This window comes from Rana temporaria, chromosome 4 (assembly GCF_905171775.1).
Source record: "Rana temporaria chromosome 4, aRanTem1.1, whole genome shotgun sequence".
In the NCBI taxonomy this organism is placed as follows: Eukaryota; Metazoa; Chordata; class Amphibia; order Anura; family Ranidae; genus Rana; species Rana temporaria.
This window is the reverse complement of record NC_053492.1, coordinates 428,019,886-428,039,216: the sequence shown is the minus strand read 5'-3', so window position 1 is coordinate 428,039,216 and position 19,331 is coordinate 428,019,886. Positions and strand designations below refer to the sequence as shown.

General features: G+C 44.1%; 1 protein-coding gene across 1 annotated transcript in view; it reads right to left on the bottom strand.

The window, feature by feature from the left end:
* Positions 1–2,615, bottom strand: part of RAB3GAP2 (RAB3 GTPase activating non-catalytic protein subunit 2) — a 149,384-nt gene extending 146,769 nt beyond the window's left edge. Inside the window, exon 1 of the mRNA XM_040351419.1 lies at positions 2,433–2,615. Coding sequence (XP_040207353.1) covers positions 2,433–2,532 — 100 coding nt within the window. The 5' untranslated portion in view covers positions 2,533–2,615. The remainder of the gene's footprint in view (positions 1–2,432) is intronic.
* Positions 2,616–19,331: the final 16,716 nt, after the last annotated feature.

Genomic DNA, 19,331 nt, shown 5'->3' with positions numbered 1-19,331 from the left:
GTATACAGGGTGTAGCAGATGTACAGCACAGTGTATACAGGGTGCAGCAGATGTACAGCACAGTGTATACAAGGTGTAGCAGATGTACAGCACAGTGTATACAAGGTGTAGCAGATGTACAGCACAGTGTATATGGAGTGCAGCAGATGTACAGCACAGTGTATACAGGGTGCAGCAGATGTACAGCACAGTGTATACAAGGTGCAGCAGATGTACAGCACAGTGTATACAAGGTGTAGCAGATGTACAGCACAGTGTATACAAGGTGTAGCAGATGTACAGCACAGTGTATATGGAGTGCAGCAGATGTACAGCACAGTGTATACAGGGTGCAGCAGATGTACAGCACAGTGTATACAAGGTGCAGCAGATGTACAGCACAGTGTATATGGAGTGCAGCAGATGTACAGCACAGTGTATACAGGGTGCAGCAGATGTACAGCACAGTGTATATGGAGTGCAGCAGATGTACAGCACAGTGTATACAGGGTGCAGCAGATGTACAGCACAGTGTATATGGAGTGCAGCAGATGTACAGCACAGTGTATACAGGGTGCAGCAGATGTACAGCACAGTGTATACAAGGTGTAGCAGATGTACAGCACAGTGTATACAAGGTGTAGCAGATGTACAGCACAGTGTATACAAGGTGTAGCAGATGTACAGCACAGTGTATACAGGGTGCAGCAGATGTACAGCACAGTGTATACAGGGTGCAGCAGATGTACAGCACAGTGTATACAGGGTGCAGCAGATGTACAGCACAGTGTATACAGGGTGCAGCAGATGTACAGCACAGTGTATACAGGGTGCAGCAGATGTACAGCACAGTGTATATGGAGTGCAGCAGATGTACAGCACAGTGTATACAGGGTGCAGCAGATGTACAGCACAGTGTATACAATGTGCAGCAGATGTACAGCACAGTGTATACAGGGTGCAGCAGATGTACAGCACAGTGTATACAGGGTGTAGCAGATGTACAGCACAGTGTATACAGGGTGCAGCAGATGTACAGCACAGTGTATACAAGGTGTAGCAGATGTACAGCACAGTGTATACAAGGTGTAGCAGATGTACAGCACAGTGTATATGGAGTGCAGCAGATGTACAGCACAGTGTATACAGGGTGCAGCAGATGTACAGCACAGTGTATACAAGGTGCAGCAGATGTACAGCACAGTGTATACAAGGTGTAGCAGATGTACAGCACAGTGTATACAAGGTGCAGCAGATGTACAGCACAGTGTATATGGAGTGCAGCAGATGTACAGCACAGTGTATACAGGGTGCAGCAGATGTACAGCACAGTGTATATGGAGTGCAGCAGATGTACAGCACAGTGTATACAGGGTGCAGCAGATGTACAGCACAGTGTATATGGAGTGCAGCAGATGTACAGCACAGTGTATACAGGGTGCAGCAGATGTACAGCACAGTGTATACAAGGTGTAGCAGATGTACAGCACAGTGTATACAAGGTGTAGCAGATGTACAGCACAGTGTATACAAGGTGTAGCAGATGTACAGCACAGTGTATACAGGGTGCAGCAGATGTACAGCACAGTGTATACAGGGTGCAGCAGATGTACAGCACAGTGTATACAGGGTGCAGCAGATGTACAGCACAGTGTATATGGATTGCAGTAGATGTATAGCACAGTGTATACAGGGTGCAGCAGATGTACAGCACAGTGTATACAGGGCGCAGCAGATGTACAGCACAGTGTATATGGAGTGCAGCAGATGTACAGCACAGTGTATATGGAGTGCAGCAGATGTACAGCACAGTGTATATGGAGTGCAGCAGATGTACAGCACAGTGTATACAGGGTGCAGCAGATGTACAGCACAGTGTATACAAGGTGTAGCAGATGTACAGCACAGTGTATACAAGGTGTAGCAGATGTACAGCACAGTGTATACAAGGTGTAGCAGATGTACAGCACAGTGTATACAGGGTGCAGCAGATGTACAGCACAGTGTATACAGGGTGCAGCAGATGTACAGCACAGTGTATATGGAGTGCAGCAGATGTACAGCACAGTGTATATGGAGTGCAGCAGATGTACAGCACAGTGTATATGGAGTGCAGCAGATGTACAGCACAGTGTATACAGGGTGCAACAGATGTACAGCACAGTGTATACAAGGAGCAGCAGATGTACAGCACAGTGTATATGGAGTGCAGCAGATGTACAGCACAGTGTATACAGGGTGCAGCAGATGTACAGCACAGTGTATACAAGGCGCAGCAGATGGACAGCACAGTGTATATGGAGTGCAGTAGATGTACAGCACAGTGTATACAAGGCGCAGCAGATGTACAGCACAGTGTATATGGAGTACAGCACAGTGTATATGATGTACAGCACAGTGTATACACGGCGCAACAGATGGACAGCCCCCTCCCCCTGTCACTGAGCACTCACCGGTGGTGTTCCTCTTCTCCTCCCTGAGTTGGGGGAACAGGAAGTCACGGACCGGGATGAGGTCCTGGAAGCGGCAGAACTCCAGCAGGGTACAGGCCATTCTCCGGGCTCCTGTCACCCTCCAGCTGCCGAACTGCAAACCCGGAACTGCGTCATCCTGGTGAGTTGTCAGAGAGAGCGGAGGAAGGTGCTACGCATGCGCCCTCCCCAAACCTGCATCCCCGCTGCCCAGCCCGAGGCTTCCCCATTACCATGGCAACTGAAAAAGCCACATGATGTCTGAACGAGACCTCCTGCATCCATCTTTGTTCCTGGAAAGCCCAGTCTGTGTGCGCTGCAGTTTACTGGAGCCCCTTACAATAGATTCGTGTCTATTCACTGATTTATTTTTAATTATTTTTCTTTATCAAGATTACAGCATATCACAGCAAAAGGAAATCCATCTTTCCAGGCTGTGCCTGGTACACCAAATGTCCCTGGAAGTTGTTCTAAGAGGATTCCAACCATGCAAAGTTATTGTATTTGAAAATGTATGATGTCAGAGCCGCTCTTATGTCATGTGAGAGGAGAAAATGTCACTGGAAGTCTTTAAATAAATATTTTCCCAGTCTCAGCCCATTGGGTCTGATCTACTATTAGATATGATTGTACGATGGCACATTGATAGAAACATAGAAAAGCGATGGCAGAAAAAAGATAGAGTAGTCCATTTTTTTTATTAACTTTTTATTCTGACTATAGATCTGCGTTTGTCCCAAGCATGTTTGAAGCCATTTACTGTTGACTGTCTCACTACCTCTGCTGGTGGTTTATTCCACGCATCAACTACCTTTTCTGTAAAATAATACTTTCTACGAATAGTTTTCCTCCAGTTAGTGTGAGGTCATGTCCCTGTTTTCTTGATTTTGAGTTCATATTGAAAATTCTGCTCTTCTGAACCTTATTCACCCCCTAGATGTATTTGAAGGTTTCATTATGTCTCCCCTTTTCCTTCTTTCCTCCAGACTGTGCATATTAAAGAATAACTTTATACATAACAACTTAATCAAAAAATAGGGGGCCAGATTCAGATACAATTACGTTGCTCCACGGCAGCGTAACGTATCCCATTTACGTTACACTGCCGCAGGTTTACAGCGTAAGTGCCTGATTCTCAAAGCTCTTACCTGTAAACTTGCGTTGGTGTAACGTAAATCCGATCGGCGCAAGCCCGCCTAATTCAAATGGGGCGGGCACCATTTAAATTAGGCGCGTTCCCGCGCCGAACGTACTGCACATGCTCCGTCGGGAAAATTACCCGACGTGCATTGCACTAAATGACGTCGCACGGACGTCATTTGTTTAGACGTTAACGTAAATGGCGTCCAGCGCCATTCACGGACGACTTACGCAAACGACGTTGTTTTTTAAATTTCGACGCAGGAACGACCGCCATACTTAACATGGCTTAGAACACCTAGGGCTCAGCCCTAATTTTACGCAGCGTATCTCGACGGAAACGACGTAAAGTTCGATCGACGGGCAGCGCGGACGTTCAGGAATCGCCGTAACTAGTCATTTGCATATTCTACGCCGACCGCAATGGCCTCGCCACCTAGCGGCCGGCCTAGAATTGCATCTTAAGATCCGACAGTGTAATTCAATTACACCTGTCAGATCTTAGGGCTAGCTATGCGTAACTGATTCTATGAATCAGTCGCATAGTTAGGACGGCCGTAACACAGAGATACGACGGTGTATCAGGAGATACGCCGTCGTATCTCTTCTGTGAATCTGGCCCAATGTTCTTTAGCAGGGAATATACATTCCACATTAATAATTATGCTACCTAAAGTAGTGTGTGCTGTAAATTGCCTCCAGTATTTCTCCTGTTTGTTCTTGCAGGAAACTGCAATTTTGCTGAAGTCCAGAGCCCCTGAAGAGCAGTAAATCACAAAGCGGAACTAAATCCATCAATTTAAAGGTTACATTCCTGGAATGCCGGGATTGCTAACTGTCACATTTGCTTATGTCCACAACTAAACTGTCAAACCATCAAGTGGCTGGTGTCATAACTGACCACATGTGCAGCATAATGGCAGCTGAAGATCAAACAGAAGCATCTTCCTAGGCTGTAATAGATAGGAGGGTTTAATATCCGCTTCAACACCTTAACAACTGCGCCATAGCCGAATGATGGCAACAGCACAGTCACACATTTCCGGGAGGGCGTCTATAGATGTCCTCTCATGATTGCACCTCATGTGCGCTCCCTGCGGTGTGCATCGGGAGCGCTCTGTGATTGCTGTGTCCTCTGGACACAGCTGATCAGGGTAAAGAGCCAATCACAGCAGCTCTTTACCATGTGACCAGCTGCATCCAATCACAGAGAATCCTGTGGATACAGCAGAAAAGCCCAACGCTGTCCAGAATGCAATCCGATTGAAGGAACTGCTCAGCAATGTCAGCATTCAATAGTCCATTTATTGAATACTGACAAGTAAAAATTTCCTTTAAAGTGAACCTGTGCTTTGCCTACAGTATATTTTGCATAGTAATAGATTCTATGGAGAAACAGAGTGTATCTACCTTCCACTGCCTGGAAAATAAACACTTGGCACTTCCAGTAATGGGGCATGACATTCCTTTGGCCCCGTACAGTGCAATGTTTGTTGCCTGAGTATCCAATCTATAGGCCCAAGCATTGTCACATGATGAGGAACCGAAGAAGCAGGGAAGTCAGTGGATAGTAATCAGAGACCGGGATGATAATGAGGTCTGATGAGCCCCAGATTGAGTGGGAAGAATGGGAACGTTGTGCAGAATGTAGAGTCAACCTCAATTTCCCACATTTTTGCAAGTCATCTTCAAAAACATTTCCATTTCAATCTTAAAGTGACATTAAAGGTTCAGCTTTAAAAATGGCTTTGCACAGAGCAGCCCTGATCCTCCTTTTCTTGGGTCCCCTACCGGCACTTCTGGCTCCTCCCTGTTGACCAGTGCCCCCAATAGCAAGTCGCTTTCTATGGGGGCACTGGTGCATGCTCGCTCCTAAAACTGTCTCTGTGCTTCCATAAGACACATAGAGCTGTGACTTGGCCCCGTCCCTCGCTTTCTCCTCATTGCCTCACTGGCTGTGATTGATAGCAGTGGGAATCAATGGCTCCCGCTGCTGTCTCAGCCAATGAGGATTAGGAGCCCTGGGACAGTCAAGGCTCTAGTGCACATTTCTGGAATGTTTGGGCTCAGCTCAGGTAAGTATTAGGGGAGGCTGTATGGGGGGGGGGGGGGTCAGCACACAGAAGTTCTTTTTACCTTTATGTAGAAAAAAAACCTTCAGCCTTTACAATCTGTAATGTGAAGATGACAACATCATCCGCTGTGATTGACAGCAGCGCCAGCCAATGGCTGCGCTGCTATCAATCCGCCCAGCCTAGCCAATCAACGGCCAGGCTGGGAAACCAAGAACATCACATGAACGCCCCCAGGGGGGGGGGGGGGGCGGTACCATCGGATGTTTTTTCACCTTAATGCATAGGATGCATTAAGGTGAAAAAACTTTTACCTTTACAACCCCTTTAATAAGTAACAGACTAATTCCGCATATGTTAGGATTTGTGATCCATTTCCTGAAATACAGATGAACTGGCCATGTTATAGGCTCAGATATATTGCTGCATAAAATGTCTCTACATGTCACTACATAAATACCCTTCTGTGCTGTGATAGGGAGCACACACTGAAAATTATGAGATTCCTAATGATCCTGAAATGAAAAAAATCGATTGTAGAACATTTATTAATTGCGTCCAAGTCCTGCATTCCTCTACTTTGGAAACAACAAATACCACCAACTACTGCGAGCTGGTTACACAAAGTAGAAGATCAATATGGGAGACCCGATACTCACGGCACAGCATAAGCAAAAAATAATCTACTTGGTTTTTCAGCTCTTTAGCGCCACCCTTTGGGCAACTTCTGCTTATATAGAGCCGACTGCGAGTCGGCTCTATATGGCGCTATACGGCACCTGCGCACCGACATTCGGCTTCTTTCGGCAACTCGTGACGCGGCCGTATGCGCCGGGGGGAAGCTTTTGTCATACGTCAATCACTTAGCCTGTGCATAGGAACACCCACTCCCGCAGGATTCACTACCCGGAAGCCGGGGGGGGGGGGAATAACGATACAACGGTATGTACGGCAAAAAAAAAAAAATGCTCAATGTAATGTTAGAATTTTTTTTAGGGTGAACTCCCGCTTTAAGGTAAGGCTATAAAAGATTATGTTAACAATGGTTGTATCCAGGGATGGACTGGCCATTGGGACTACAGGGAGTTTCCCGGTGGGCCGATGGCTCAGTGGGCCGGCTTCAGTGACAGTGGACCACCTCCCCCTCCGCTCCTCTGTCTCTCCCTCCCCGCAGCGCTCACCTCCTCTCCCTCCCCACAGCACTCACCTGGGGGGAACAAAGAAGCAGGGGGAGGAGAAGAGGAGCAGGGGGGACGACAGAGGAGCATGACAGCTGACTCAACAGCTATGGCCTTGGAGTTTCTCACTTCTGCCTAATCTTGTCCCATAAGGGGGAGCACCGAACTGATTCTTTGCCCTGGGTGAAATAATGTCTAGCTTCCCCACTGGTACTGCCTATAAGAGTACCAGCCGTTCTACTCTAATAAATAGAATGGCAAGTGGCTAGTGAAGGGGGAGAGGGGGCTTGGGTGGCCGGGGGGGTGCGGGAGTTGTCCAGCCGACATGGTAGAGACCTGTCAAAGTGGGCCAGTCTGGATGAAGTCCAGGGCCAAATTTCTTTCCCAGTCCAGCCCTGGTTGTATCTAATATTGTGTATTGTATCAAATTTCCCCTTTAACTAGAACCTTGAACCTATAGGAACATCAGCTCAGCTATATACCGTATTTATCGGCGTATAACGCGCACTTTTTCCGAGAGGAGCCGAACACACAGGAAATCCGGCTCCTCTCGGCTCGGCCGAGGCGCCAAATCTAAAAACAAACACCGCTGCAACCCCGGGCAAGGTGCGGATGGACTCGCAGACGGACACGCTGGACGGAGACGGACACCTGGATGGAGGCCGCAGACGGACACCTCCAAAGCCTCAGACAGACACCCACAAGGCTGCACGGACCCCGCGCAAGGAAGCCGCAGACGGACACCCACAAGGCTGGACGGACCCCGCGCAAGGCCGCAGACGGACGCCGGACAAGGCCGCCGATGGACGCAGGGCAAAAATGTAAGTTTTATTTATTTTTTCTTAAACTACCTTTCTAAGCTTGGGGTGCGCATTATACGCCGGCGCGCGGTATACCCCGATAAATACGGTATGTATTTCCTATAAATAAATGTAATGAACAAGATGTCTTTGTTAGCAGCAGTATGACTTACTTATAAGGCCCCGTACACACGACCGAACATGTCTGCTGAAACTGGTCCGTCGGACCAGTTTCAGCGGACATGTTCGGTCGTCTGTACGTCCGACCGGACAATTTTCCGGGAATCGGACAGGTTTCCAGCGGACAAATGTTTCTTAGCACTGCTAAGAAACATGTCCGCTGGAAGCCTGTCCGTCGGACATGTTTGGTCGTCTGTACAGACTCACCGGACATGTCCGCTCGGCCGAAAGCCGACGCATGCGTGGAAGCATTGAACTTCCAGGGACGCGCACGTCGCTGCGTCATGGTCGCGGCCACGTCACTGCGTATCGTGTCCGCGCGGATTTCTGTTTGATGGTGTGTACAACCATCAGACAGAAATCTCCGAACGGACATGTCTGCTGAAAACGGTCCGGCGGACCGTTTTCAACGGACAGTCCGTTCGTGTGTACGAGGCCTAATGGGCCGTACACACGACCGAACATGTCTGCTGAAACTGGTCCGCGGAGGCCCAAGCGGACAGGATTCCAGCATACATTTGCCCGCCGGGCCTTTTTCCAGCGGGCAAATATTTCTGGACTTGTTTTAAAACAGCCCGCTGAAATCCTGCCCGCTCGGACATGTTCGGTCGTCTGTACAGACCTACCGTACATGTCCGAGCGCCCGCCATCCCTCGCATGCGTCGAATGACTTTGACGCATGCGTGGAAGCACTGAACTGGCAGGGCCACCCACGTCGCCGCGTCATCGTCGCGGCGACGGCGCGGACACGCCCCGCGTATTGTTTACGCGCAGATTTCTGTATGATGGTGAGTACAGCCACCATACAGAAATGCCCGGGCAGACATGTACGGTGAAAACGGTCCGGCGGACCGGTTTCATTGTACATGTTTGGTCGTCTGTACGCGGCCTAAGACTCTTTTGTAATGTAAATGAGAGTATGACTGACCTAGGGCTATTTATAAGTTCACTTAGTATTGGCTTATTCATAAACTCACTCTCTATTGACTTATTATTCTGTATTGTTGTAATGTAAAGGACACGACTAACATATGATAATGCATATGTAAATAACATGACTGACATGATTTGCATATTCTTATACAGTACACTTGTATCGTAAATGTCTTGTGATTTGCATATGGCTTTCATTGATCCACATTGCATTAAGCTTATGTAACTTTGTGCCTATATAGATATATAAAAAGAGGAAAGAGTAGTGGGACTTTATATGAGACATGTCTATGCAGTGAATATTGAAAAATAAAATAAAAATGTAATTCAATTATATATAATTTAATAAAAATTGATGCAATGTAATGCCGCAATCATGCAATGAATTGCATGACTGCCCCACAGTAAGAGTCCAGGGCTTACTACGCATGCACCAATGGTGCATTGTCGCAAGACGGAATCAGTGCCAACTGAGCATGTGCCAAAGACGCCTCAGTGCGCCAACCCGCCCCTGCGCAGAAGACCTGATGGAAAAAGGCAGGAAAATGCCCAGGAGGCGCACAGGAAGTGACCTCAACCTGATGGGAAAAAGGTGGGAAAATGCCCGGGAGGCGCACAGGAAGTGACTTCAAACTACCCTATATAAGCCCAGCCCAGCCCAGACACTGCCAACTTGCTGGATTATCTTCAGTCCCCCCTTGTTCCTGTGCTAGTGTGTGATCTGTCTGAACTTGTTGTGACCTGGAAACCTATTTGACTACTATTGATTGATGCTTGCCATTTGACCACGGATTTGTACCATTCTACTTCTTTGCCCCTTTTGTACTCAGCTGCCAGATTGGAACCGACCCCGGCTTGGATCTCGACCATTCTTCTTCTGATTAACCCTTCTGTACTTCTTTGCCAGAGTGGACTTGACCTTGGCTTGGATCTCGAACTAAGGCTTGCACGGTGCTCCGCATCCCTGGCACCCCTTGGTGGACACCCCTGGCACCCGTGCCACTCGGTGTCCATCAATTCTCTGTCTCCATCTCCAGAGGCTTCAAGGACCCGAGGTGCAAGGGAGGCCTTCCTACTACTTTGGTTTCACCTCAGGTACGTGGCCCTCATGACACCCACACATTTAATCAATTCATTATAGTTAATAATATTAGTAATATTAAACATAACAATAATGATAATAACAATAATAATAATTGTAATAATAACATTGACATTAGTGTTAATAGGTTTTAAATATAAATAATGAATTTATCAGTAAACAATCATACAATGTATAGTAAAAATAATTAATGTAAACATTTAAGATAAAAAATAACGATATAAATAGTTATATGAGCATGATCAACAGAGTAGATTCAAGATAACATCATACATGCAAAATACATCTCAATTCATGATATTCAGAGAATGAAATATTGAAATATAAAAAGCCATGATTAAGGCAGACTGGTCTTGGTACCCCTGGTTGTGGACTCTACGCGTTTCGTAGCCTATAACTACTCATCAGGAGTGGGATGCAGTAATTAAACTAAAGGGGAAAGGAAAAAAGTTCATTAGCATATAATGCCCTCCAAGGGGCACCGTTATGTACTAAAAAGCTGCAGACTAATCAAAGACTTACAGATCAACTCATAAACTGGGCTCAGCTTCAGGATAAAAAGGCGAAGGGCCTGGACTTTTTATTTTTATATATTTTAGATCAAACATTCTAGATTGATTACACTCATTACACCTGTGGAGATGTTGTGTGGCGTGGTGGTCGGGCTGTCCCATGGCGGTTTCCCCTGGACCCCCCTCATTTGGAGACATCGGGCTAGATTCACATAGATCAGCGGATCTTTAGATCCGCGTGATCTATGTGATTTAAGATCCGCTGCCGCAAGTTTGAGAGGCAAGTGGGTAATTCACAAACCACTTACCTCCAAACTTGCAGCGGCGGATCGTAAACCCCCCGGCGGAATTCAAATTCCGCGGCTAGGGGGAGTGTACTATTTAAATCAGGCGCGTCCCCTCGCCGATTTAAATGAGCATGCGCCGTCCGTGAAATTTCCCGGCGTGCATTGCTCCCACTGACGTCGCTAGTCAGTGGTTTCGGTGTGAGCGTAACTTGCGGCGCGCGGGTTTCTGAATCGGTGTACGCAAACAACGTAAAAAAATTCAAAATCGACGCGGGAACGACGCCTATACTTAACATTGGCTGCGCCTCATAGAAGCAGGGGTAAGTATACGCCGGGAAAACCGCTACGGAAACATTGTAACGACACTGCGTTGGGTCCGCGTACGTTCGTGAATTCGCGTATCTCGCTGATTTACATATTTCTCAGCGTAAATCAGCGAGAACGCCCCCCACGCCATTTTTAAATTGCAGGTAAGATCCGACGGTGTAACACAGTTATGCAGGAATCTATCCACTGCATAGAGGGGGGTGGCGAGGAGAGAGGGGGCGGCACTGGTCATTGGGAAGTTTTGTGCCCCATTGTTGGTGTCGTTGAGATAAATTGTGCCCTATCATTGGTGTCATTAAGAGGATTTGTGCCCCAATCGTTAGTGTCATTGGGATAAACTGGGCCCCATCATTGGTGTCATTAAGAGGATTTGTACCCCATTGTTAGTGTCATTGGGATAAATTGTGCCCCATCATTGGTGTCATTGGGAAGATTTGTGCCCCATCGTTGGTGTCATTGGGAAGAATTGTGCCTCATCAATGGTGTCATTAAGAGGATGCTTTAATAAAGGTCTGGATTCTTTCCTAAATGTACATAATATAACTGGGTACTGACATTTATAGGTAGTTGATCCGGGGAAAATCCGATTGCCTCTCATGGGATCAGGAAGGAATTTTTTCCCCTGCTTTAGCAAATTGGATTATGCTTTGCTGTTTGTTTTTTTGCCTTCCTCTGGATCAACTGTGGGTATAGAATTGGGTATATTGGATTGTACGATATTTTTTATTTTATTTATAATTTTTATTATGGTTGGACTGGATGGACTAGTGTATTTTTCAACCTGACTGACTATGTAACTGTCTTTAGTGTCATTGGGATAAATTGTGCCCCATCATTGGTGTCACTGGGAACATTTTTGCCCCGTCATTGGGAGGAATTGTGCTCCATCGTTGGTGTCATTGGGAAGTATAGTGCCCCATCATTGATGTCATTGGGAAGAATTGTGCTCCATTGTTTGTGTAATTGGGAGCAATTGTGCCTCATCATTGATGTCATTGGAAGGAATTGTGCCCCATCGTTGGTATCAGTGGATGGAACAGTGCCCCAAGGGGCGGATAAAAGCAAGCAAAGGGCCCCATCTGGCCCCTGGCCGCAGTTAGGAGATCACTGATCTAGAGGATGCACCGCACAGTGAGCAGTGAAATCAGAGTAAGCTGTTCCATTACAGAAGAGGAGTCTATACAACCTAGCAAGACTGAAGGCAAGGCTGGAACTCAACTTTAAAATAAAAATATCTCCTCCAGAAGACCTTGCCAAGCTATCCCTGTGCTAATAAATCCAGTCATGCCCAGTAGATGGCATATAAATGATATCACTTGATAATAGTGGAACAACGTTATTATGTAACAGAATCCGATGACACACTGTTTTGAAACATATAAGTACATTTCTCCTGAAATGATTATTTATTAGGTATGCCAGCATTCCTGAGATCCAGTCTTCTTCCTGAGATCATAAATAATTAAATGTGACCCAGAATTGTGATCAAAGTACACCACATGCAAATATATATATTTTTTGTTTATATTTTTTTACATAAGAAGTTATTGCTTCTTCACAGATAGAATTTATGAAAGAGAAATAAATCTGAGCCTTCTATCTGCAGCTGTCACTAGAAATGACAAAAGGATTGTGTTTATAGGTTGTTTTTTTGTAGAATTTTTTAAAACAAACGTGTGAATTTTTTTTTTACTAAAAAGTGCAACAATTTGACCTTATTTACCCCCCCTCCTCTATACCAAAATGCTGCGCTTAATTAACCACTTAAGACCCGGACCAATATGAAGGTAAAGGACCAGGCCCCTTTTTACGATTCGGCACTGCGTCGCTTTAACTGACAATTGCGCGGTCGTGCGACGTGGCTCCCAAACAAAATTGGCGTCCTTTTTTCCCCCACAAATAGAGCTTTCGCGCAACATAAACGCGAGGCCTTTACTGAAGTATGGGGTATCTGGAACGTTTTTATTTTCTCGGACGAGGGAGCATCCCTACGAGGATCTTGATGTCACGTTGGTCGGAAGCGGTGCCGTCTACTTCCAACCCTGTCTGTATCCCCCATTCCATCCCCCCCCTTTTTCTTTTTTCCTTCTTCTTCCCCCTTTTCCCCCCTCTTCTCTCTGCTACACCTGATCTCACTTCTACTTCTATTTTAAGATAAAATTAAGCACGGGGAGGTTCTGGCTCTTTGATGCCACCCATGTTGGTATAGATTGCAACATACATGTCGCTATAAATGATCTTTAAGTGTATCTAAATACAATGTCATCTTACAATGTTAGCTGAACTGTGTACATAACCCTTTTGTACCTCTTTTCTAAAGACATGTATGTCTTTGTTGTAATGTTGGAATTTCTCCATATGTGCTTTCTCAATAAAATATATATTTGCAAAAAAAAACAAACAAATAGAGCTTTCTTTTGGTGGTATTTGATCACCTCTGCGGTTTTTATTTTTTGCGCTATAAACAAAAATAGAGCGACAATTTTGAAAAAAAATGCAATATTTTTTACTTTTTGCGATAATAAATATCTCCCAAAAAATATATAAAAAAAAATGTTTTCCTCAGTTTAGGCCGATACGAATTCTTCTACCTATTTTTGGTAAAAAAAATCGCAATAAGCGTTTATCGATTGGTTTGCGCAAAATTTTTAGCGTTTACAAAATAGGGGATAGTTTTATTGCATTTTTAGTAATAATTTTTTTTTACTACTAATGGCGGCGATCAGCGTTTTTTTTCATGACTGCGACATTATGGTGGACACATCGGACAATTTTGACACATTTTTGGGACCATTGTCATTTTCACAGCAAAAAGTGCTATAAAAATGCATTGTTTACTATGAAAATGACAATTGCAGTTTGGGAGTTAACCACTAGGGGGCGCTGAAGGGGTTAAGTGTGACCTCATATGTGTTTCTAACTGTAGGGGGGCAGGGCTGGACGTGTGACGTCATTGATCGACTTTCCCTATATCAGGGAACAGACGATCAATGACAGCGCCACTGTGAAGAACGGGGAAGGTGTGTTTACACACACCTCTCCCCGTTCTTCAGCTCCTGTGACCGATCGCGGGACTCCGTCGGTGATCGCGGTCACGGATCCCCGAACCGGGTCGCGGGCGCGCGCCCGCGACCCACGACTGGGCATTTAACAATCACGTACAGGTACGTGATTGTGCCCAGCCATGCCATTCTGCCGACGTATATCAGTGTTAGGCGGTCCTTAAGAGGTTAAAGTAAAATACAAAACTCTGGGGGAAAAAGTTTGTTCAAGGGTAAGTTCAGCTTCAGTAATATGTTACCCTCCACCCGTATTTAGGGTGTAACATACGTGTCATTCATTTGCAGGGATCTGTAAAGAAATGAACTACAAATCCTGTCTGCCACTGCGGCAGGTGGACTTGTAGTTTCAATGAGCTGTATGCGCCCAGATCAGCACACTGACTCTAGTATGTCTTTTATCGGAATATTACATGTGAAAATGATGGTAGGTAACCTGTCCCTATGAGTTCTCCAGAGGCTATACAAGTGGGGAGCCTAATAGTGGAAAAGAGTGGGGGCTCGCACTGCAGAACTTGCTAATGGATAACTTCTAATTATCACTTACAGACATGTGCACTGCCGAAAATGAGTTTGTTTTCGTTTCATTCCTTTTTTATTTTATTTTAATTTTTTTCGGGTCATGAATTCGTACATTCCAAAATTCGAAAATCCGGAAAAAAATTGATAATTCTAAAATTCTTAAATTTTAAAATACGGAAATTCCAAATTTTGCTAATTCTTAAATTCTAAAATCCAAAATGCATAAATTCGTAAATTTCAGAATTTCAAAAATCCGAAATCCAGAAATTCTAAAATTTGAAAATTTAAGAATCCGAAATCCAGAAATTTGAAATAATAACTAACTAATAATAACGAACTATTAAATTATAGGTATTGGAATTTCCTTTCAAATTTGTTAGTGAACACATTGAATACAAATGTATCCAAAGTTACGAATTATCCAAAATAACGAATGCAGCATTTAGGCTCCATGCACACTGAATCTGATAAAAGCTTTAAAAAAAAACGCCAGTAGCTTTGCAGGGAGCCTTTCAATGTTTTTTAGCGTTTTTTGCAATAGCGGCTCCATGCACACTGAAGCTGATAAACTGCAGTTTATTGGCGTTTTGTCTTTTTTTTTTAAAGCCCATAAACTGAACTCTTTGTTAGCCTATGTGCCCATGTACACCTGGGCATTTTTTAGTGTTAATGAGCTATGGAGTTTATTGGCTTTTTTCTGAACGCCCAAAATTTGCGTTCAAAGTGCCATTTTTCGGCGGGAAAAATGCTGAAAAACGCAAAAAAAACGCTTAAAAATGCTCAAAAACACTTAAAAATGCTCAAAAACGCAGGTGCCAGCGTTTTTTTGCGTTTTTTAATCCATTGAAAAAAAAAAGTCAGAAAAAAAAAAGCTACACTGAAAAACGCTGATTAAAGCTATTGCAAAAATGCTAAAAAACGTTGAAAGGCTCCCTGCAAAGCTACTGCGTTTCTTTATAGCTTTTATCAGCTTCAGTGTGCATGGAGCCTAAATCAGCGTTTTTCATTGTAGCTTTTTTTTTTTTCTTCTTCTTCTTTTTTACTTTTTTTTTTAATGGATAAAAAAACGCTAAAAAAACGCTGGCGCCTGCTTTTTTGAGCGTTTTTTCCGGCAAAAAAACGGCACTATGAACACAAATTTCGGGCGTTCAGAAAAAAGCCAATAAACTCCAAAGTTCATTAACACTAAAAAATGCCCAGGTGTGCATGGGCACATAGGCTAACATAGAGTTCAGTTTATGGACTTTAAAAAAAAAAGCCAAAACGCCAATAAACTGCAGTTTATCAGCTTCAGTGTGCATGGAGCCTTAAACAAATGGAATGCAACAAATTAATAATTAATAATAATAAAACGTTTTTATTATTATTGTTATTTATTATTATTAATTCATTACATTACATTCATATATAAATGCTATTCGTTACTTCGGAAAATTCATAACTTTCGTATTAAATAAATTCGTATTCATTATGTTCACTAACAGCCAAATCTGAAAGGAAATTCCAATACCTGTAATTAAATAGTTAGTAATAATTAAGTTATTATTAGTTATTATTTCAGATTTTTTAATTTTGTATTTTCGTTCTTCTTTTAAATTTTAGTTTATTTTCGGATTGTCTAATTTTCGAATTTCCAAATTTTTGCATTTCTGAATCTTCGCATTTCAGAATTTTTGAATTTTTCGAATTTAGAAAATTTTCAGATTTTTGAATTTTAGAATTTCGTAAATTTTAAATTCGTAAATTTATAAATTTTAAATCCGGAAATGTCAAAAATTGTAAAATTCATAAATTCAGAGTTTTCGAATATTCAGAATAATTGGTTACAAGGGTTTTCGCTACTTCGGATATTTCCAAATTTCCAAATTTGTCGAAAATCGCTAAACTAATTTGGAACGGAATTTTGTTTTCGTCCGAAAAATAAAGTTATTTAGTTACTCCCGAAATTCGTTTTTATTTATTTTGTTTTTCGTTAAAAAAATGCATTCGTCCGAAAATCCAAATTAATTAAGGTCGAATCTGTCATTGAAGGCTGTCGAATGTCGAATGTTCTAAGAAGATTCGACGGAATCTAAAAAAAAAAAAAAAGAAGATTTGAATAAATCTTTAAAAAAACGGAGCAACGAAAGTGTACGATGCCGCAATCGTACATTTGTGGTCAAATTTTTCACCTACAAGCTATAGAAGATTTCTAATGTTGTATGACTAGTAATAATTATCTTTATTAATTATTATTACTAGTCAACCAACATTAGAATTCTTCTATAGCCTATGGGCGGAGCATTTCACCATAAATGTCCACTTGCTTCGATCGTATGTTTTTAGCTACTTCGTCGAATCTTCATGTCTCTCTATGTCGAATCTTTTCTCTCTATGTCGACTCTTTTCTCTCTATGTCGACTCTTTTCTCTCTATGTCGACTCTTTTCTCTCTATGTCGACTCTTTTCTCTCTATGTCGAATCTTTTCTCTCTATGTCGACTCTTTTCTCTCTATGTCGACTCTTTTCTCTCTATGTCGACTCCTCTTCATGTCTCTATAATGTTGAATCTTTTCTCTTTATGTAAAATAATTTTGGACTAATAGAGTTAAGGTTAGGCACATTCAATCGCAATGAAAACGAAAATAAAGCATTTGTTTATGTCGTATCTTTCGGTTTTCGTTTTATGTGCTTTCGTTATTGACGCCCTCAGACGAAGTCCGGAAGGGACGAAACACGTCAGAGCGGTGGTCTCATCGCTACACCAGGAAGTGACGTTTGCGCTCTACGGCGCTATACCCGGAAGTGTTGGACATCACACAGACGGCTGGCGGTACCGGTAACTACATCTACCGTGTATTGAGCATCTATGCATTCGCACTTCTGCTGGCATTGAAATTTTACTTTGTATGTATATATTGAGAGAGGGGGGGCACATGGGGAAACAATAAAGTTTTAAACAGTATCACGCTATGGAGTGCACTTTGTTGTTGTTTGCATGAGCCCAAGTGGATCTCATCTCTATACACGGTGAAAGGAGGTTCAAATAAGGAGAGAAGGAAGGTTGCTGGTTTTTGAAGGCAAATTATACTTATCCTTGTGGTAAGTGCATCCCCGAGAGGGGCTTCCTGTGTTCACGTGGTGGTACATTGGTGATTGGTGGACTGTGAAGAGGACTTTTTTACACCGCTATTATTACAGTAACGTATTATTAACGAATTACACTCCTTTGAGCACCTCGATAGGCTTTGTAGTGTAGGTTCTGTTAGTATAGGCAGCTTTAGTTATCTCAGGGCTAAGCCTGAGCTGTGAATCTGGGTCAGGGTTGGATGACTCATCCTGACAGCTCCTTCGGTGCCTCCCCCTGGTCTAGAAAGTTGTAGAAACTTCTAGAGCTAGTGGGTGGAGGTTAGGAGGAGCTGCCTGGAATATTTATGAGGGCCTCCTGAGAGTCAGCCGGATAGGCTGGTGAGAGGAGTCAGTCTGGAGGACTGTAGATGAAAGTTAGCCTTGAGGGCTAGTGAAAGGGGCAGCTGCAGCCAGGTGGGTTGGCAGTGCCTGAAAAGGTGGTGCTGGGACCAGTAACCACAGAAGGAAAATTATAAGCTGATCATCACTGCATCCTGCTATACAACTAGGGGCTTCAAGTTCCTGCCTGCAAAGGGCCATTGCCAAATCTGACTGTGCCTGATCAGCTGGAGTCTGCAAGCAAGTGAGTGCAGGAGGAGTGTCAAGGAGGCAGAGCCCTGTCCTGTCTGTTTCCCAGATGATATGTGGGTGCCAGCTGGAGTGATCTATTATCGGCACCCGGTGATTGGTATCTGCTGTTTAATCACGCCCCCCTACCCGGAAGTGCTAGTTCAGGTACCTAATGCGTGATCTGGTGCAGCAGGGTTGCCTTGCCACCGTATATTTTAGTTATATGGTTGGCAAGCTGATAATATACTTTCCCTTCTATTTCCTAATGCTAAGGCCCCCGTACACACGAGAGGATATCCGCTGGAAACGGTCCGCCGGACCGTTTCCAGCGGATAAATCCTCTGGCGGATTTGGATCTGATGGCTGTACACACCATCAGATCGAAATCCGTGCGGAATACATCCGCAGTGACGTGTCGCGGCGTCGCCGCGACGATGACGCGGCGACGTGCGCGACCATGGAAGGTAAATACTTCCACGCATGCGTCGAATCATTACGACTGTCACGTACCTGGTTATGGAGCTCAACGTGCAGGGAGCGGCCTCTCGTAAGCCTCCGACTCAGGACCTCCTGGTAGAATGGACAGGGGGTCAAGAGTCCGGAGGGGCACAAGTGCCCGATGGTAAAGCTGGGTAGCGGTCCCGAAGCGATAGCAGGCAGGTGTATGCTGGCCCCAGGAGAAGCACCAAGCAGCAGGCAGAGGCGGTGATATGGCACTAGCAGGTACAGGAATCAGGCAGGTGAGCAAGCTGGGCGGAACACCGGTAAGTGGTTCAGGAATCAGGGTAAGTCCAGAGAGTAGTCGATAGTCCAAGCCAGGTCAGTAACATAAAAAAGAAAAAGTGCAGCGCTGAGTATTCAGTGAAATGAATCAAAAAATATGGTAAATAATCAAAGTTCAGTGAAAAATCAAAGAAATTTAAAAAAGAAAAAAGAGGGGGACACACCCCCGAGTAATGTGACAGGTAAATAACCTGAAAGGCAGCTAGAAAATGAGATCTAGCTGGATAATGTGTAATATAAACACACCGTGATAAGTGAGGGGACACAAAAATCAATGATAATGAGAACCTCAAATGAAGTCCATATAA